Genomic DNA, 21168 nt, shown 5'->3' on the forward strand with positions numbered 1-21168 from the left:
CTGTGAAAGCAAGTTTTTCTTTGATTGCCTTGCTTCAGTTTTCACTCAAACCGACACCAATCATTGGTTTGGGCTCCTGTAAAGCAGAATAATAGGCCTGTGGTGCTACGTTAACTAAATCAGTGAAGGAGGAGGACCTCTTTGCTTCATCTTTGCACCCAACATGAGAGGGGCTGTCAGTACAACCACTTATGTGAATGTGTTGGTTTTTTTATGTAGGTTGTCCCACAGCTGTCAAGCTATCTATGGCTTCACCAGGCCATGCAGCATCTTCATTACCACCAGTTCGCTTCCTTGCTGCTGGCATCCCATGTAAATCCAGGTGCTAAAATCTGCAGCAAGGACCACCTTCAGTTTCTTTTCTGGCCAAGGCAGCAGCCTTCCAAGCGTCTAGTTCTCCAAGTTACTTTCTTAGAAAGATCAGTGGTGTGAGCATGAAGGTGGACCTCTGAATGAGAATGGCTGGTACAGGTACTGAGTGTCTTGGTGGTGGCTTGAACATCACACATCCCACTGGGTATGTAGTTTTGGGGATTGAGTACCTACCCATGGTGGTGGCCCAACAAAGTCTTGCTTTTTGTGCACTCTCACTTCCTTGTCGTTGCTGTTGGAAGCAGTGGAGGGAGGAGACTTTGCTCCAAGGTTGCCATTGCAGTCTTTCTTCTCATCTCTTGCATCTTCAGCCTGTGTCTTCATAGGCGCTCGCCTTGGTTTGTCAGCTGTGCTGTACCCTATGACGGCCATCCAGGCATCCCTTCATCTGTTTTACACAGCTGTGTATTGCTCGGTGGATGTTGGCTATAAAAAATAGCTGAGAATCTGTTCACAGCTGGGACATGTGTGGTCCAGGTCTGGTGCTGCTGTTGTGGCAGCAGCTCAGCATCTGGGTTTGGGACTTGATGCACATTGGTGTGGTGCTGTGACCCACAGTCCCAGAGAGCCATGCAGAGCTGAAAACCCTCTGTATCCATGAAACCTGGGGTCTGGAGGAGTGGGACATAAGGGGGTGTAGACCTTACTGATGTCAGTGGAAGAAGCTGTTGTCCATCACACAAGGCTGCAGGGAGTTCAGCCTTTGCCTGTTGGGTTTGATGGTCCTGCTTTGGTAGTGACCTGACTCCAGTTGAGTTGTTAGAAGGCAGCCCCTATGTTCCCACCAGACTTTCCCCGAGGATACTGCTGTATGTCTTTGCCATGCCCTGCCACTGCAGAGGAGGCTGTTCCCATGCATGGAGGTGTTCTAAACCAGGGAGGAGACCATCTTCTTGGGAAACCACAGGCTGGTGAGTGCTGTGGCAGCCAGAACAGGCACAATAGCTCTGAAGACAAGACATGGGCTTGGAGAAACATTTGTCCTTTTCCCAAAATCAGTTCAGAGCCTTATTTTCTGATAAGCCAGGGCAAGCACAGGCATTTGTAGGGGCTTTTTCTGTGCAAAAAATCTGTTTGCATCCCATGTGTGCAATGTGGAGGCAGGCAATATCATTTGCTTATCTGCAGAGGCCTCCTTGATGCAGCCAGGCTGTAGCAATGCCAGTTATCCTTCTGCAAAGAAAGTTAGGCTGGAAGGAGTACAGACAGAGGTGCATCGACTCCTTGAAGCCTGACAGAATTGCTCTGGAGGGCTTTAGTCTTGTCGATGCAAACCTGATTGCAGCTGAAATCAGAGTAAGCCTGCTGTGAAGACAGAAGTGTGGGACTGCTGCCTGACCTGGGCTTTGGGGCTGCTAAAACCAGTGCCCGTAATGTCTTCTGCACATCCTCAACCCCCCAGGGTGGAGGATACCACTGCACCCATCTTGGGCAGGGCACTGCTGGCATCAGGGCAGAAATAGAAGAAAAGTCCTTAACCTTCCAGTTTACCTCCTGGTAAGGAGTGTGCTCCCACACCCAGGGTTTATTCAAGGCATAACATTTCAGGAGCTTGCGCTTATCATTTTTAAAGAAGCAAAGGCTGGGATGCTCGGAGAACCTTCCTGGGCTAGATGTGGGCGTGCAGGTAATCCTGCACTTTGGTCTGATTCTGCCTGCACCCAGGGAGCTCCTGGCATACCTCGGGTCTCCTGGGAGGAGAATATGACAAGAAAAAAAAACAACCTCCAGCTGAGCCTGCTGGCAGCAGCAGCAGCATTTTCACACAGTGCAGTGGTGTATGCAGCCTCTGCTCTGGGAGCGAGCAGAGACCCTCCAGGGATGCTCAGTGGTTTCCAGCTGCCTGGTTCATGGCAAGCAGGTATGATGCTCTGCTAGGAGAGGATTCTGACTTGCAGCATCAGCAGGACTGCACTTGGGACATCAGCAGAGCAGCAGGAGGGAGGGAAGGGGGCTACATTGGCAGATTGCAGCTCGGGGGACCCCTGAGCCCCTGAAGCATCCCTCCTCCCTCCTGCACCATCTCCAAACACCCACTTAGTCCCATCAAGGATCAAAGAAGCTGAAACCATTGGGCAGTGATTGTTTTGGGCTCATTCCCTCTGTTCCAGGTGCCAGGATCAATTTCCACATGCCCCTTTTCGGATGCTCCTCTATCCCTCTGGTTATTTTGGCAGACTCCCAGGACAGGTGGTTTTGGCAACAAGCCTGTGCCAGGCAAAAATCAACTGAGAGCTGTTTGCAGCCACAGCTGATGGAGCTATTACTACAGAGATCTTGCCAAAACCAGCCCCCAGTAAGCTCCCAACACCGGTCTGATGCTGAGCCCCCCTCAGAGCCCAGTGAGCCGACAAAATGATAAGTAGGTGTCAGCTTTGCCCATAAAAACCCTGTGTCAGTCCTGCTGGGGATGGTGATTCACAGCAGTTGTGGGGCTGGTGTCCCTGAGTCTTTTTCAAAGCATATGTGTTTTGTGCTGCCTGTGCAAATGTGGCATTTATCTTCCCTTGCACTATTTCCAACCATCCCTTCTCATCCCATCATGTACCTGGAGGTGTATTCCAGGCAGAGCCATTGCTTGGTTTCCTACCATCCTTCCTCCTGCTTGGATGCTGCAGTGAGCAGGGGGCTTTGAAGGACCGCCTATGGCTCAGCAGGCAACACCAACCTGTGCCGAGCTGCGCCCAGTTCACATCCAGCCTTACAGAGCCTTGTTTCCCAGGTTGGGCTTAACATCAAGATTTGGAAGGTGCTTTTTCTCCCCAGGAAAATGATCACTTTTGTCTGTCTGTCCCCACTGCCACGGGGAGTGCTGGAGATGCTGGCATGCAGCAGAGATGGAGGCAGGCTGTTAAGGCGTCAGGAGGACCCCTCAACAGAGGAAAGGTATTTTAACCTCAGAAAAGTGTGCTTTTTCACCAAACCATCGAAAACTTTCAGTTGGAAAGGACATTTAAAGACCATCTACTTCAACTCCCCTACAAGGAGCGGGGACATCTTCAACTAGATCAGTTGCTCAGAGCCCCATCCAACCTGACCTTGAATGTTTCCAGTGATGGGGCAGACTCTTGGGGTCCTGTTTTGCCCCAGCTGTGGTGGAATATACTCAAATACGCCTTGGGTGCATGCTATGGGAATGGAATGGTGGTTTCTTTTCTTGTAGTGAGATGGATGTTTAGGGTCACTTTTCCACTGCTGAAAGACCAAAGTGGTGAGTGTCAAGCCGTTGGGCGTTAATGCTGATCTCAGCCCACATTTAGACATGACAAGCTGTTTAAAGGTGTTCCTGTAGTGTACTGAGGTGTAAGCGGGATGATCCAGAAGAGCTTTCACGGATGTTCCAGCCCCCTTGCAGCCAGGGTCACTGAGTATTTGGGCAGAGATGATTTTCCACTGCTAGGCCCCCAGATACTTGCAAGTCTCTTTCCTTCACCCTTTCTCCCCAGGTTTTTTCCATGGATAGGGCAGATGAACAAGGGATCAGTTTGTTTTCCATGCAAACAGGATGGGCTGAGGCTTCCACATCTCACCAGTGTGACACATCCACTGTGCCCAGCACTGTGTGGGCTTGTGAGGGGGGGTGAACACAGCTGGGGAAAGCAGCAATCCCCCCTTCCCCCCCCTAACTTCCATTTCATAACTTGCCTTCGTCTTGAATCAAATGGGTTTCATTTCCCATCAGCAGTAATTATCCCCATCCACACTAGCTTGGCATCCTCTGGCATGTCTGGACTGTCTCCGCCAAGGTTTCTATGCAGACAGAGTTGACAGCTGAGCGAGTCCATCCCGCCGAACACCCGTCGAGATGCAGAGAGAGCAAAAGATTCAGGCTGGAGCCGATGCCGATGCCTGGAGGCAGCGTGGTGGGAGCCAAGCAGGAGATCTCCACAGGGATCTGCGGCAGGATGGGGCGGTGGTTGCACAAACCTGGGGGTGGCCGAGCCGGCTGCACTTGCTTCTCCAAGACAAGCTGAATTTCAGGGGTTCATTAAAAGTCACTCATTGAGATTTCAGCATAAATGAATACCTGCTGGAAGCAGCAGGCGTGGAGCTTGCTGGAGAGCCAGGGGCAGGCTTGCCAGCTATTTAATATTTAAGTAGCAGCATTGTTAGATTCCTGCTAACCCAGCTTCCCCATGGGCAGCAGTGTAATGGAGCATTTGTCCCCTACCCTTTACCTGCCCCCCCAGTAAGCTATTTTTTCAAGGTTTTTAAGCCAACGCCTTATGAATTGTGCTTGGCTCAATCAAAATCAAAAGATCAGGCTAACAGAGTCATTGGATTAAAAGGAAGAAATTTGTTAGGATGAGAGTGGTGAAATGCTGGACGAGGTTGCCCAGAGAGGTGGTCGATGCCCCATCCCTAGAAATATTCAAGGTCAGGTTGGGCGGGGCTCCAAGCAACCTGATCTAGTTGAAGATGTCCCTGCTTGTTGGAGAGGGTTTGGACTAGATGACCTTCAAAGGTCCCTTCCCACCCAAACCATCCGATGATTCTATGATTAAGGTGATTTCTGCAATACCTGTCTCTAACCAGTGACTTAGCGCTGCTGCTTTTCGTGCCTGTTAGCTAAATGGAGATGGTGGAAGACCTGACTTGTGCTCTTCTGTGCTGTCACCCCGCTGTTCTGAGAACAAAGCAGCAAAAGGGTTTTGCTGGTGGGACTTTGCAGCCCGGCACAAATCTGAGCGGTGCTTGAACGCAGTGCGGCATGCATGAGCATCAGTTATAGGGTGGCATTTGCTGTTGGTCTTGCTGAAGTCGGTGGGATGATCAAAGGTCCATAGTTACACTGGAAAGGCCAGTGGTCTTTTTGTCTCCCGAGACCATCAGCCTGCTTGCACCCCACACAGCGTGCTGTGCCTCTGAACCAGGGACGCAGGGTTTGTATCTTTAAGCAGGGCTTTTCCAGCGTCCACACCAGTTAGGATTGCCCAGGATTAGACTGAAATGGTGATGTGATGGGACTAAAGCAAGCCCCAAGCCAGGTCTGGGGAGCGATCTGTGCCATTCTTCATGTGCCGTATCATGCATGTGGGGCTTTCATGCCATAGCTGGTGGCACATATGAGTCTAGGTCACCAGGAGGGCCTTTGTCTGCAGAAGCATCATCCTGGTGGTGCTACTTGAAGGGGTGCAGGCTTTGAGATCTGCAAACTCAAAGGTCTGCAAGTTTTTAGCCCCCTTGACTGCTCCTTTCTGAAACCATGTAGATCTTTGCTTTTGTGGGTCTAAGTCTGATTGCTGAGAGTCTGTGTGGTTTGACAAGTTTCCACGGTCCTGCAGCAGAAGAGGTATTTTTGCTGAGTTTTGACAGAAGCACTTGCTTCCCCAGAGGGATTTGCTGCCTGTAGTTAAGATTTTTGCCAAATCTGAGCTGGCTGTCCCCAGGTAACCAGCCCCTGGCCTAGCAGGGAAGCAAGACAGGTCTTGAGCTACTGTTGGTTTTGTAGGCTGGGCGGATGTTGCAGCACTCCAACCTGCTCCAGGAGCACCCTCAGCTTCTTGCAGAGGTCCTTCTCTGCAACAGGCTCCAGGTTTCAGCAGGAAAATGAACAAGCAAGAGACCAGTTTTATTTATTGGCAAGACCAAGGATTAAATCTTGGTTCTACAAGCTGAGGCTCAACGTGTTGAGTCCAACCAGGATGGGGAGCTGCTCCTTGGTCTGGCCCTCTTCTGCTTCCTGGGGACACAGACCCTCACTGCAGAAGTAGTCACCTCCCTTACCTGGCCCCAGGCAGGGTGGTGGCATCTTTGACCCTTGACTCCCTTGAGACATCACAGCTTCAGGGAGAGGCACCTTCAGGAAACATAAAATGACATGCAGTGTCACAGCCTGTTGTCTCTGTGCTTCTGATGAAACACATGTCGTGCTCAGTCGATGCCACACTTCCACAGTTAATGCAGCGTAGCCTGCAGCAGCTCCCTGACCACCATCACACTGAGCTTCCATGTTTCCAGGCAGGGTCTTATCTGGGCACCGTGTGACCCACCTGCCATACTGTAATACCTTAGAGATGTCTTTTTGTTTTGGAAAGCTTCTTTTAAATGCCTTCCAACCCCCAAAATCTCCCCTTGAAGTTGAAGGGACCCTACCCACCTGCTCTGTTCAACACAGGAGGTGTGGAGACACCTGGTCCATCCAACCATGGCTCCCAGTAGAGACGGAGCAAGCCTCTGCATCTCAAACATCAGTAACCTTGAGACTCAGAACCAAAAGTAGGTCTGCAAAATGTCCGTGGATTATCAAAGATGAAACATATCATCATAATTTGGTATCTCTCAACTTTAGCATCCCTCAGCACCTTTGTCCTCCAGAACAGGTTACCTGGTGGAAGACTGTCACCAGTTCCCTGATTGTCTCCTGCTTGTGGCATGATACTTCCTTCCAACAGAAGCCAGACCTCCAGTTCTAGGGTCACAGGTCAGCTAGCCCCGTCTTTTTTTTGGTCTTGGAAGTCTATGTACTGTGACTTCATGGCATCTTTTTTGTTCAGAACTTGAAAAAATCACCCCGAAAATAACAAGTGGGACCTTAGCAGTGGCAGCAGAGGCGTGAGTTTTCATCTCCTGTAAGGTACAGAAGAGCAGAGAGGACGTCCCAGATGTTAACATTGCTATGTTCATCCTGACCTTGAAGCTCGCAGCTCTTAGTGTTGCAGATGGATGCAATCCTTGCCATCAATCTCATTTGCAGCTTCACTGGTAAGAGTTGATTGTGACAGTAAGGGAGCCAAGTCTGACTCATCAGTACTTGAATGAGGAGCAATGCCACCCACAGTGTGCCCGCAGCTATTTTACTCCTGATCTGGATCAACTGGTGGAATGGATTTGAAGCTCTCCAGTTGATCTCAATCTTACTGCTTTGCCTGGCATTTTTGGGCCATGCATGGATTGTCTGTCAGCAAGACTGGAGGGTTTAATCAATTTATCTCAAGAAGAGGAGGTGGCAGCCTAAGGAAACTTTCTTTAAGATGATGAGGTGTTCATATATGTCAAGTTAGCATATGTATTTGAGAGCAAACCATGTTAAGCTGTTCTGCCCCACCAGCCTCATGGGCTGTTCGTGCTCCTGGGCATGTAGGACAAGAGTTGTACTGTACTGTGTGCTGCACAAAATAACAAACTGGGAGCAGAACATCCCTCCTTAGATATTTCATCCAAGTTTTGAAGCCAGATGTGAATAACCTCCATTCACCTATGAGCTCACACATCCCTCACCGCATGCATCCAGCCGGCATGGGCCAGAATATTAAAAACTGCATAACTCTGTGGTCGCTTCAACAGCCTTTGCTGTATTTGGAAGAGCCTTTGCACCCACTGATTGGAAAGCATCTGAAATTCCAGCAGCTGTGCATTGGCCGAGGAGCAGCCAACGTCGTTACTGGGAATTTACAGTCAGCTCGTTTTCTGGTAATTGGCTGGCCAGATGCTTGCGGTGCTGCTGTGTGCTCCTCAAATCCTCTCTGTCAGGTGAGCATGAGAAGAGACGGAGATTTTGGGAGCCAGCGCCCAGAGGAGGCTTCATCCCCACTTTGCTCCCGGATTCCCATTGCCTTTAGCAAGGAAGGTTTGCCCTGAGACACAAGGAGACATGCTAGGTGTCCTTACTTACAAATGTTTTGAAAAACATGAGGCCAGAAGGAACAGCTGATGACCAGGTGAATTTTATTATTATTATTATTTTTTTAGAAGGGAGGGGAAGAGCTGAGGTGCACAGTGGGTAGAAAACTAATAGAATTTGTTGCACTGGGAAGCTGTGGAGGCTGACCTTGCTGCATGTTCAGGAAGGGGTTAAAGAAATTCAAGACAACCGGTCCTTAAACATCGCTGAAGTGGGTACCTTGGAAGACATCTCCCTGCTGTCACCCCTAACACAGGGACTGGGTGCTGTGGGGCATGAGGGCATGGACCACAGGCAGCAACCAGGGTCATGAGCTGTCCATAAACAGCATCTCTTGCTGCCATGGTTTGAAGCAGATTATGGGCTGGAGACACCATTGCTCTGACCCAGGAGGACATTTCTTACCTTGCAGATCTTTACAAAAGGTCCATGAAGTAGGGCAAATGGACAGATTTTGTATAGGGAAGCTAAGGTGGTCCTGAAGTCTTTGGTTCCTGGGGAAACCTGGGGAAAAAGGGAGTCTTCTTTCAGCTCCAACAGCACCAGGTATTTGCCTGGATGGCATAGTCCTTGAAGGTTCTCCAGGCCATGGTTGGGCAGGGATGCTACCGCCAGAAGAGCAACCTGTTTGCCATGAGGGTCTTTCCTTTGCTCATCTTTGATCACAAGAACTTGCCTGAAGAAGACTTCCCTTGAGGTCTTTCCCTTACATCCATTGCCTTTCTCTAAAGTAAACATTAGATATGGCCTCTTTCAGCAGCGGGGCTATTCATTAGGAAGCTTCCTGAGCATTAATTCCCTTCCATCCAGGGCTTTGCCCACTGGGGAGAAGATCCTGGAGCCACGGATCTGGGTACAGCACCAGGCATCAGAGCTGATGCCTTTCTCTTGAGAAGACACTGAGTTGTGGAGGAGGAGGAGCACTCATTCACGTGCACTCAAAGGGAAAAAGGGATTAAGCAATTCAACACAGTCATAATTCCAGGGCTCAGAAGTCTCATTAAAATTAGCTTTGACAGAAGCTTAATTTTATAGCCTCTTGCTTGAATAAAATTTTTGAGGTCTATCCTATTAGGAAGATTTGTTTCTTTTCCTTTTTTCTTCTTCTGAAACCAACATGTGATCTGAATTCTATTAACAGGAGCATCTTAATGTGTGCATAGGGGGGTGTTAACACTCTTTCTTCAAAAACTGCTCAAAATGAAGTTATTTCTCCAGATGTTTGTTGTCATGTTTCAATGCAGAGCAAATGTCTAATAATTTGCTCAGTGCCTGGTGTTTTCTGAACAAGCCTGATTATTTGCACAACCCCACAGTGAAGGGCTGTTGAGGCAAAAAAAAAAACAAACCCTTTCCTGTGCTCATTGAGCAAATACTGGACAATACTGGAAAGGGTGTCCTTAGATAAAGACAAACACCTGGTTGCATGCCTTGTTGGGAGGTGTTGGAGAGTCTCAGCGTAGTTACTAGGCTGCTGGGCAAGCGTGAAACCAAAAGGAAAGTGGAGCAAGAGTGGGTTTGTTCTTACAGGAGAGGCTTTAAGCTGGTGGTGGTCCAAAAAGCAGCAGTGAATGCTGTCCTGCCCCTCCAGATGCTTTTTTCCACGTTTCTCCAATGAGTGCACTCAGGTAAGGTGTCTCCTGGAATAGGTTGGTAGCTATTGGTGCCATGACTTTCTCCATCTCATGGGAGTGAGGGCTCTGTGGGCTCAGATTTAACTGACTGCAAGGCGGTAGATAAAAATGTGCTGAAAAGGCCTTTTCTGGGGCTTACCGCCTCTGCCTGTGTTGGCTCTGACCATCTGAGACAAGCAAGGAGCAAGAGCGATGCTTAAGGCATGAGGAAGGGCTGCACTTGGAAAGGACCATGGGTGGGACAAAGCTATGAAATGTTCAGGGTCCATCCAGGCACATCTCCAGCCGTTCTTCACAAAAAAAGTGTCGTTTAAGGGAGAATGTGGTGTCTGCAGGGTTTGAAATGAAGCTGGAGACAACAGCCATGGAGGGCTTGGTCCTCATCTGCTAAACAACTGGTAAATGACTCAAAGCTTGATGCAAGAAGGTGGGAGTAGGTCCTGAGGGCAGAGCCCAGACTGGTGGGGACCCAGAGCCCATGTCTATGGCTGCATCTTCATTAATCCTAAAGTGAAGGAGACTTTAATAAGGGCTTGCAGGCGTTGCAGTCACTGTTGGTAACTCCTTGTTCACTATTACTGTATTGCAGTTCATCGCCATCTGGAGTGTTTGAGAAAGAATATGACATTTATCGGGATTACAGTGCGGAAGGTCAACTCCTCCACTACAGGTAGCTGAAATTTCCCTCCAGTATCAGGGTTGGGGTCTACATCGTGGCCTTGGCAGCGAGGTGGGTGTGTGGGACGGCCTGTGTGCTACCAGCTGACCTGTGGGGATGGCACAGCAGATAACACCAATGTTTTCTTTGTGCTCTCCTGGTCCTCCCCCCCATCTCTTTCCCTTCATGTGTTACAATTTTTAGCTTTACTACTGCCCTTAAATGAACCCTAAGATGTATTTTGATGGTTCTTTGGAGCAGGGACCATCCATCCTCTTTATCCCATGGTCCTCACTGGAGTGACTCCTTCACCAGAAACCGGAGCAGGATGGGAGGAGCACCAGGACTGTCTGGTGGTGGGGTCACACCTCAGGGTGAGCTCCTGGTTTGTGGGGTTTCGTTAGGCTCCACCGTCAGGACAGGACTCACCTGGTTCTGCTGATGCACCCCAGTGCGTCCCATCATGGCAGGGTGATGGCTTGAACGTCTCTCCACACTAGAACTGGTTTCTAGGGTCTTTCCTAGGATTTTTGCATCGACTGTAAATAGGTTTGTGTGGGTATGGGTTTAATCTGTCAACACAGTGAGCCTGTCTGATTCAGTGCGCTGCCTCCATAGGGCCCTGGAGGTGGGAAAGCCTCCAGAGAAATGAGCCATCTCTTGCATCCTGTGGGTCCAGCTGCTTTCAGAGTCCATTTGTAAGTCAGAGGGGAGCTTTCTCTTGCCCGGATCAGGATTTCAGGTGCTAAACCAAATACCACCTCCATCTTTCATGGATTTATGTTGCTAGAAATTAATATGATGTCATACTTGTCTTCATTACAGCTCAAAATGCCCCTCTTAGAGTTTGCACGAGTGATTCAGGTGTACAAACACTGTGACTTCTCACCAGTACCGATATGGACTAATGCCTTGGATGTGGGCAAAGTATCACCAGAACTGATACAGATAAGTCTGTGTCTATGTCTGAGTAGATGAGCAGAGATAAGGGAACGATCATTTGCTGGGCTCCTGGAGCCTGGGCCAGCACCTGCATCGCTGCTTGCAAAACAAGCTTTTTTCCTTCAGAACCCAAAGTACTGTGAGCAGGGATGGGTTGGTGGGGGCTGAAAAATTGCTATTGATACAGCCCAGATGGCTCCTTGGCCACCCTTTGTCAGCGGCCAAAGGAGGCATCTTGGCTGACCCACCTCATCCTGCCCCAGAGCTTTTGAGAGATGTCCCCCTTGGTCACCACCAGCCAGGATGGAGATGGTGGTGAGGGTCTTCAAACTCTGGGACCTCCCTAAAGACCCAGACAGACCCATCTTGCCCTGATCCCATCCAAGCCTGCACAGGTAGGGTTGTGTGGTACCTGCTGGCATCATCTAGATCAAATCAGGTGGGAGCAGGGAGGATAAACACCTGCACTGGATGCTTTTACTGATACAGGCCTGCACATCAGTGGTGGCCTGAAGCCTTTCTCTGTAATACAACATTCATCCCAATTCCTGCCTTTAAGACAGCAGGTCTATAGACTATAGTCAGATTTTGGGGGGTTTTGGGGTTGATATCTGCCTGGTTGCTCTGAGCTTTGACAGATAACCCCAGTTTCTGGGTTTTTCTGGAGATGCAGGTGAGCTGAAGCACCTCTAGCTCTTGCTTTGCTTCCCATGCTGGCAGCGGGGACCGGGAGGGCACAATGCTCTATGCTTCCCTGGCATGATGGCCTGTGTTCCCTTCCCTGCTGCTCAGTGATGGCACAGGCTGGCGAGCTGGTCCACAGTGGCATGGTTAGCAGTTAGTCTCCATCCCTGTTCAAGACACGTGCGAGTGGAAAATCACCCAACAGCACTGGCCGTGTGCCATCCTGCCTGCCCTGTAATTCACTGCTTCTGCAGTGACCTCCCAGGAGCATCAGAATTAATTGCCATTTAAGCAAGAGGGGGAAAACCAAGCTTTCTAGGAGAGGAAACAAACAGAGTAATGGTGTCTGGTGTTCATTCTCACCTGCAGAATGCTCTCCTTCAGCATGGGGTGAGCTCAGAGAGACCTGCCCAAGGACAGCTTTACTCCAAAGCATCCCTTCCGTACATGTGGGGATGCAATTCCCTGTCTGTAGGCACAAGTGAGGAAGAGTGGAACACAGCGTGATTTGGCAGGCCTGGATCTGCTGTTTGGTTTGGAAGTGGGGTTTGCAGGTGCCTCCTCTGCTCTGCTGTTAGGCATCACGCATGCTTCAGTTGGAGCTGGCAGTGGGAGCTGAGCCTGCATTCAGCTGCAGCCAGGCGAGATGGACTGGTGATGGGGACATGGAGCAGTGACAGGCACACCACTCTCTATCCTGAGTTTTTTCTGCAAACAGGGTTAGTGATTCGGCACTGATGGGTTCTGACCTGCCGCCAGCTGGGTGGCAGTGCCGGATACAGGCTGCAGTTGGAGACAAGGGACAATGCGGGTTTTGGGGACAAGGTCCCCACCCGCCAGCTGGCTGATGCCCGTGGTTGCCCAAGCAATTAAAAGATTCAGTTTCACTGCGGTTAGCACACATGACCTGTTTGCATCAGCATGTGCTTTGCTACAGGAGATGCCTCCATCTTCCCAACCCCAACTTTACTGCTTATAAAAACCCACAGACAGCCCTTGCTGCCCTCCCCCCAGTCACTTCCAGCCAGGAAGCTAATTAGCAGCTTTGCTTAATTAGTTGAGGGTGGACTTCCTTCTGGAAGAAAAGTCTCAAGTGCCCTCTGTCTGGGTGCTGCCAAGCGAGATGGAGAGAGGAGCCTGAGCTGACACAGCCCTGGGTGAGACTTTTTTTAACCATGTGAGTGCCACATGCATGCTACTCTGGCACTCATAAAAGCTGAAATCAAAGCTTGCCAGTCCTACCTCGTGATGGCAGGGATGTTTTCTTATTAATGGGGTTAATTTTAAGGAGAAGGGTGTGTGGACATTCTGAAATTCACCCTGCATAAAGGCATCATGGTTTCAGCTTCTCCAAAATATAGCTGGCAGCCCTTCCTTGGATGGATCAAGTCTGGGCAGATCCCATAGGGTGGAAAGGCCGTGGCTGGGGGCAGCAAACAAGGCACAGGGGAGGCCACCTGGAAGCCCAACATTGGCATCTACCTCTGAATGGGTCAGAGAGACGCATGCATGGTCCCTCGTGGGAATGGGAGGACCATTGAGGTACTTCTGCCTGAAGTGTCCAAGACCTGGATGGGGGGATCACAGTCCAGACACCTCGTTCTGATGCTCAGCAACAGGTTTTCAGGAAAAGCTGGCTCTCCAGCACCCTTGGCCAGGTTGCAAAGGGATGGGGGAATCTCAGTTCTTCCCACAGGCTCATGCCAGCACTGAGGTGGTGATTGTGAAATGGGCTGGCACCCAACCAGAGCTTTAAAGACGCCATCATGGAGTGGGCTGAGCCCTCGAAACCCTTCCACCAGTGCAGTGCTGCCCCAGCTCCTCCAAATCAAGCCCTGAAATTGAGATGCTTCCAAATACCATTCATTAAATCATCCTGGGGACTTCACAGCTGGGTGGGAGATCAGGTCTCCAGGCCAACAGCCTTCTCAGATCTTTCCAACACTCTCCTCCTCACCAAGTCTTGCATTAGTCCCTCAGATTTTTCTCAAAGCCATTGGAAGGGCATGTTGTCTCCTTTGATGGCCAAGATAAGAGATGGTCAGACAGCATACTTGGGAGAGGGACAGAGGTTTGAGTTACACAACACATCTGTAGGTCTGTGGTGGCTGAGGAAGCTTGGTGAGATCTAGGCTGTGGCTTGCTGCATTCTGGGTGTGTGTCCATTCATTTCCGTCACCTTCTCCCCTTTGGCTGGGAAGGGAGAAGCTGGAGGACTTACAGATGTTTGGACAAAGTGTGGGAGCAAGGTGGCCTGTGAGGGGACAGCTGTCCTCACATGAAGGCTGGGTACAGGCAGATGGAGAAGCAGAGGGTTGGCTGATGGAGGAGAGGTTCTGTGGGGTTCAGCTGGGAGACCGTCCTCATCCATGGCATCATCATTCCCAAGTGCAGCTGAGGTTCAGCTGCCTGGGTCACCCCACAAGCTGCAGCAGCATCCTCAGGAGCAGGCAAGGGTTTTTTCCACTTCCTTGACAGCGCTGTCTCAGTGCTCCTGGCCAACAATTGCTATGGGAGATTTTCTAATATAATGAAGATTAGTGGGTGTCATTAAGAGGATGACGTCTTGCTCCATCTGTCTAGAAGGCATTTGTAGGAAAGCCCTTGCAACCAAATCCCATTGAGACAGGCAATTACGGTAACTGTTCTTAACCCTTTCCTCTTTATTCCGTCTGGTTTGTGGTCCCTGGAGCCCAGTTGCTTAACATCCTCATTTTTCCTCCTATGTTCTGTTGAGAGGGCTGAACTCTTTGCTAATCCATGCGGTGGTTTTGTCAAGAAGGCTGTTTGTTTGTGGGACAAATCCCAGGTCTCTGTCATTGTCCCATGCTTGTGTTGGCCAGTCAATGGGTGGAGGGTCTAAGGCTGGTCTTCACATCAGAGACCTTCAACTTGTTTCTCTGAATTTGTCTCCTCTCCCAGCACACAGCTGATCTGCTCCTGTGACCCTCTTTGTTCTGTACTGCTGGTAGGGTGAATGTCATGTGCTACATGCAGGTGGTCAGGGCTTTGTGGCCACCAGGAAGACGCTGGAGCTTCCTGGTGGAGGGAAACACAGCCTGCTGGACACAGAGCACAGAAGCAAAGCATTAATGTCCCTCTTCTCCCCTTTTGCTCCCTGGGAAACAGGAGGTTCATTACTTGGGAACTTGCAAGAACAGAAGAACCAGAGCCAAAAATGTGCCCCTGTCCCTGCTGTAGGCTCTTCTGCTCTGGGAGAAGGTGAGAAATCTGTTCACTTGAGTATGCACACTGTCCAGCTCTTAGGGACACCTCCAGTTTGGCTTGGCTGCTCTGTTTGATCTGTAACTCTTGGGTCAGACATGGAAGTAGAGGTCATCAGTGGACTGTCCTCCAGTAGCGGAGCAGCTGAAATAGCTCCTAGGGCCTGGACCTGCTGCTTCTTTGTGAGCCCCTGCCTGTCCACTCCTGCTTTCTGCTCCCAGCAGCAGTGATGGCAACCTGCATGCTTCAAAGCCACGCTGAAACCCTTGTTCTGTGCTTCAGAGCTGAAAAGCTGAGGCCACCCACCCACCACACAACTCATGTCTGTGCCCTGTTGTGTCTCCAGCTCTGCCGCCTCACTTGCCCTGGCTTTGTCTCTTTGGTAGAGAGGTAGGATGTCCAACCCGTGAGCAGGGAGGAGTGGATCCTTGTTCTGCTGGGGGCATGTTAGGAGAGCAGGACAGCAACTGCTTCATCTGCATGGGATCCTTGCAATATTCTTGACGTGGTCTTCCTCAATTTGCCTTGGACCTTCCCAGGCAGGAGAGTTTAAAGAGGTCTTTGATCTTCTTGTAGTTTTCAACATCTCATACTCAACAGGAGTCACTTCATAGCTGACTGTCTAGCAAAGCAAATATGGAAGTGAGAAGAGAATCGAGGTTGGCTTCCAAAAGACCTGGCACCATCTCTCTGGTACCTCCACAGTGCTTCATGTGGCACATCAGGCACCTGAGGTTTAGGAGGTGGTTGTGTGTCTGTCTGCTGGCCAACCTTTGTTTTGAGACATGGCTGCAGTTTGCCAACATTTTACAGCTGTCCTCCCCTCTTGGCTCTCACACAGGTTGTGTGCTCCAGATGTTGCTAGATTCATTCACCAGCAATGGGAGTGCTCAGTGTCCAGCACCTGCACTGATCACATTCAGCCCTTCTCTGTCTAGGCAGCGACTAGCTGGCTGTTGGTGCTGTAGTGCCTTCACATGGATGCAGGGAACAGATAGAATTTTGTACTGTTGGCAAGAAGGTATGTGAAGCCAGGTAGCAAATTCAAGAAGAAACTTGTAGGAGCTTGGAAGAAGCCTGGGACAGAGGTGAGGAGCCCACCACACCAGACTGTGAACACAGCTCCTGCCAGCTGACCATGCACTGGATATTTGAGCACAAATACAGCCATGACACTGGGGAGAAGAAGGTCTCCAGTCCCTTCTGGTTGCAACCTCTAAATTCATCAGAGCTTCCTGAGGATGCCCATACCCTGGACCCATCCTGGGGATGGGACCTCATCATCTCTGGGCTGAAGCTGCCTTTGCCCCTGGTGTCAGTTTTGGCCAGGGCAACGGCAAGGCCTCATTCCTCTTCCAACAGTGACAAAGATGCATGGCTTAAGCATGCCCACAGAGACTTGCCAGCCAAGGGGACACCTGCCCAGCAGAAGTGGCATGGTGGCCATTCCAGCTGCCCTGCGTGGGGACACGTGCTACTGCCAGCTGCTCAATTTATCCGCCATGTCATTCTGCTCAGGCTTCATCGTTTATGACTGTGAGTTAAGACCACAGTGTAAGGCTTCTCTGTAAATAAATACGCCCATTCCTGATATTTAAAGATATATCTGTTGCCTGGTTTCTTTAGAAGTAATGAAGGAGGTGCAGACCTAACACTGGTGTTCCTTGGAGAGACATGAGATTAAAATCCCGTATTTTGGAAGAAAACTGAAAAGTGGTTTGGCAGGTTCATCGCTGTTCTTGGGCATACTGCTGTGGTATAACCTTCTGGGCTGGGACCTCTGCCCCAACTCCAAGTCTTCATGGGACAGAATGGAGGCAAACCCAGTCTCTTCTCCCCATGCAGCTAAAGCTGGAAGTCCCTCTGTCTGATGGCTTCATTTTTGAGGAGCTGGAGCATCCTTCTTGAATGTAACTTGGAGCCCAGACCATGGAGCTGGGAGCTCCTCCACACTCTTTGCTACAGCCTGGCACTTTCTCCATGCTCAGCCAAACATTGATCTGTAGTCTTGCTTTGAAAAGTGAACCACCGTCCTTGTCCTCAGCATGCGCTGGATAACTTATATCAAATATGCACCTGTAGTGCCCAGATGATGGACCTGTATTGGCCTTCTAAGCCAAAAGCAATCCTTCCTGCTGAAGGGCTTCTAGCAAACAGATGAGCTCCAGGTCCCAGGACCTGTTCCTCAAAGCCACAGTGCTGCTGATGGCAGTATCTGGTTGTTTCCACACAAACCAGGGCAGCAGGTCTAGCTTGGCTCCATGGCCAAAAACTTCTCTGAGAGGAGAAGCTACTTAATCAACCTTGCCGCAGCCACGGTAGCAATCAGAAGCTTCAGAGTCTCCTGGGATGGGTGGAGGTGAGCCTATGGGAGAAGGTGCACATCACCCCAATGCCCAGAGTCCGGGCTTGGAAACTGGTCTTGTAGTAGTCCTTGGTATGTGGCAGGTCATATCCCAGAGCCTGATCAAAGATGCAGGAGAGGTCTACTGGTGAGGGAAGAGCTGAAGGCACCAGGCTGCAGACTAAGCCCGGGGATGTTCGGAGCAGGGATGAATGATTCAGGTTGGAAATACCAGGAGGATGAAGGGCTTCAGCTTAGCAAACCCGGAGGGCTGCGCCCCAGGGCATGTGAAATCTGCTCAGGATAGGCAAGAGCTACAAAATCACCATTGTAGGAACTTGTTGTCATGCTTACGGAGACAAAGAATGCAGATCCCCTATTGATCTGCTATTTAAGGAAATGTCACTTTTTGTGTCTGTATTTTGCAGCTAATTCCTCTTAATGATAAAGGCTTCTCTGTGCTCCCTTCCCCATGTTCCCTCCTCCCTCTCAAAGAAAGCAAAAATCTCATCTTGTTCCAGTGACATTTGGGTTTCAGAAAACAGGCTATTTTGGGTGATTGGTTTAATCATACATCTGAGATGGGGAGAGCAGCCTGACTGCCTCCTGGGGATCTGGCGTTCGGCTTCCTGCAGGCAGCCATGCCCTCCGCGCGCGGTGCCTTGCATGCTGTGCCTGCCTCAGCTGCCTGGACAGGTTGTGGGTCTGCCAGCCTGGCGGACTCTGATCTTGTGCTTCCTCCTGGTCAGTTCCTAATGAGACTGATCCTGAGAGGCTCACTGGAGACCACCCTGGCCACCATGGCTTGTCCCCTTGTAGCATGAGAGCTTGCTGATCACAAACCAAGATGACAAAGTGAGTGCTGTGGCCACGTATGGCAGGTAACCAAAGCTAGCACAGACCTTCAGCAAGGTCAGCTTGGCCTTCAGCAATGAGCTACCAGCCCACAGCTCACCAAGGACAGCCGTCCAAGATCGTTTCAGCGTTTGCTGATTAGCTACAGCCCACAAAAACCCTTTGCTGTGGATTCATAGCCTCCAACTTAGGGTGTGGAGGGTGAGCTGCAGACCTGTCCACCACACCGTGCTCCACTCAATGTGATGTTCAGAAACCACTGCCAGAAAACGGGGCGTATCATCACCTCAGCAGTGCCTCAGAGCCCTGCTTTCCCCCTCACTGCTTCAAAAAGAGTGGCTAAAAAATTCTGCACTGTTGAATGGGATGGAGGGGACAGGAAGGCTCATTATCTCCCTCTTGTCTTGATTCAGCTTCCGCTATTGCTAATTAGAGCGGATGCCATGGGAGCAGCTTTTCCGAGAGAGGAGTTAGCAATGCTCGGGCAGCAAACGTGGGAGATATTTCATGTAGAAATCTGGTGTTGCGGGCCTGAAGCTGAAAGCGGTCTGATAGCATGGTCCAGAGACAAGGGATCAGACAATCCCTGAATGTTGTAGCCTTCTCCTTCTATTCAAAAACATATAAATTTAAAAAAAAAAAAAAAAAAAAAAAGGTAATTTAACAGGATGGCTTTTCCTTGCCTTGGTCACAGATATCAATCCTTTGGTAATATTTTACTTGGAGAATGGAATCATCATGTGCAGAGGAGCCTTGTGAGACACCTTTGGCACCCTTCAGGCACTGACCTTTGCAGTCAACGGAGACAGGCTGAAGGTTGGACTTCAGCCTTCCCATCACTCTGAATTTCCCCCAACAACACTGAGCCTGATACTCAGCTTTCAGGACACGCCATGATTCATGTTGTAGCTATGAAATGGTCCTCATGATCTCACCACTGGGATTTAGCAGGAGACAGCTGTGATGTCATCCCATTTGTGGTAATGCTGCACCTTCTCTGTGGTTCCTCCACAGATGGGTGATCCTGCCTAGAGCAAAGACCTAGTCCTGGATCATCCTGGGAAGAGGTTGCAGGTCATGGAGCTGGTCTCCTGCCACACGGCTCCATCTGGAGCTGTCAGCTCCCCATCATCCCACTGCAGGCAGTAAGCAACGTCTGGTGTCCGTGAATACAGGCAGCAAGATCAGTTCATCTCCTCCTCATCCCGACAAGTGTAAAACTTGTTCAGATTGCAGTTCCTCTTGGTTCTCCGCATCGGAGAGACACATCAGCCCATCCCAACCAAAGCTAAAGCAGGACAAGAGAGGGAGACCCACAGGCAGCAGTAAGTGAATGCAAGGAAGCTTGAAGGATGAGAAACGCACAACAAAACACAAGCTCGAGGGTCCTCCCTGCTGTGCCAGGCTGGTTTTACACTGGCTTTGGGTACCAAGTGCAGCCTAACTGGGAGAGTTCAACCTGAGCCATGGCTCAGCTCTGTCCTGCCCCATCCAGACCATTGCTAGGACACGGTCCAGTATGAATTTGACCACATAAACTGGTTTAGCATCACTGAGGTTAGTGCAGGGTTTGGGAAGCTTGAGCCTGGCACTCACACTTCTCTCCAGATAACAATTTTATTCCCTTGATCACACTTGTTTCTGTATGAATTGATTTTGACCATACCTGCAGGTTTCTTAGAAAATTAAGTCCAAGGAGGTTGTGAGATTTCCAGGTGTGTAGATAAACATGGGAAGAGAGATTGCAAGTGTAGAAGAAGGATTGGAGAGACCATGGTGTGGTGGTTGACATGCCTTCAGTGACCCCTAATCTCAAAAGCTGTAAGCAGTGAGCACTTGAGCAGGAATTTAAAATTTCAGGTTCAGTGTAAGCTCTGAGATATTTATATATACTGTAAGCATGTAATTCTGTACATGCAAATTTTGGGGAACAGCAATACTTGCAGATGAAAAGCAATGAAGTCTTAGGGATGGGGGATTATAGACTGTATTCCTATCCTCTATTTTAGTTATAAATTAGTAAAACATTGAGTTTTCCAGTGGCTTTTGTATAGCTGCAGACACCGGATCGCTGTCCTAAGGACAATTTCCTAGCTGTAAAATTTCAGAGGGAACATCAAAAGCTTCGATCTGAAGCCCAGGCATATTCTAGGCTTGCTGCGGAGAGCAGACAGGCTCCTCCCAGCTGCCCACCTTTGCCTGCATTTACAGGAAGATATTTGTGTTGCTGGAGCAGCATCGGGCAGAGTGCCAGGTACAGGGAGGTTTTCTGCCGACGGCTCATTGCTGACCCCAGGCTTCCCAGCGGGACGCGCTTGGCACGGCGGCCGCCCATCCCCGGCTGTGCTGGTGGTACCCAGCTGGGAGGAAAGTGGGCTGGGCTGCATCCCTCCACCCCACCCGGGGGGGTTGCGGTTGGTCCAGTTTAGCATCTAACGGGAGATCTTAAAGGCATTAAACCGGGAGGGTGGTGAAAAGCTGTGGGAAGGAGATGCGCCCAGCTCCCGTGGCCAGGGGAGGAAGGTGAGGAGGAGCGGGGGTACCGGGACAGTGGGAACAGCCTGGGGACAGCACGAGGACCTGGTTGCGTTGTGGGGTGGTGGCTGGGTGCCCAGGGATCCTGTGCTTTTCCAGTGGCTGTGAGTCCAAATGCCTTCACAGGACATCAGAAACCAATATATTTGAATTAATCATTCAAATTAAGGGCTTCCCCAAGAGGGGAAAACCCATTTAATTCTAGCACTAAATTATGTCCTTCATCTGCAAAGTCTAAATAATGCCAGCAGTAAAAAACTTGTCTTGAAAAAATGAATATTCTTGCTTTTAAATC

The 21168-nt window shown here is 50.1% G+C and overlaps 1 protein-coding gene across 6 annotated transcripts in view; it reads left to right on the plus strand.

The window, feature by feature from the left end:
* The window catches only part of ARHGAP39 (Rho GTPase activating protein 39), a 149755-nt gene that overhangs the window by 102212 nt on the left and 26375 nt on the right, over nucleotides 1–21168 (plus strand). For 3 of the 6 annotated variants that reach the window (XM_080379241.1, XM_080379243.1, XM_080379240.1), the window contains exon 3: nucleotides 10220–10300. The exons of 1 other annotated variant lie outside the window; for it this stretch is intronic. In XM_080379241.1, the coding sequence (XP_080235367.1) occupies nucleotides 10220–10300 (81 nt within the window). 2 more of the 6 variants (XM_080379244.1, XM_080379245.1) reach the window with 2 other exon arrangements.

The sequence above is a fragment of the Falco punctatus genome (genome assembly GCF_963210335.1).
Source record: "Falco punctatus genome assembly, chromosome: 3".
In the NCBI taxonomy this organism is placed as follows: Eukaryota; Metazoa; Chordata; class Aves; order Falconiformes; family Falconidae; genus Falco; species Falco punctatus.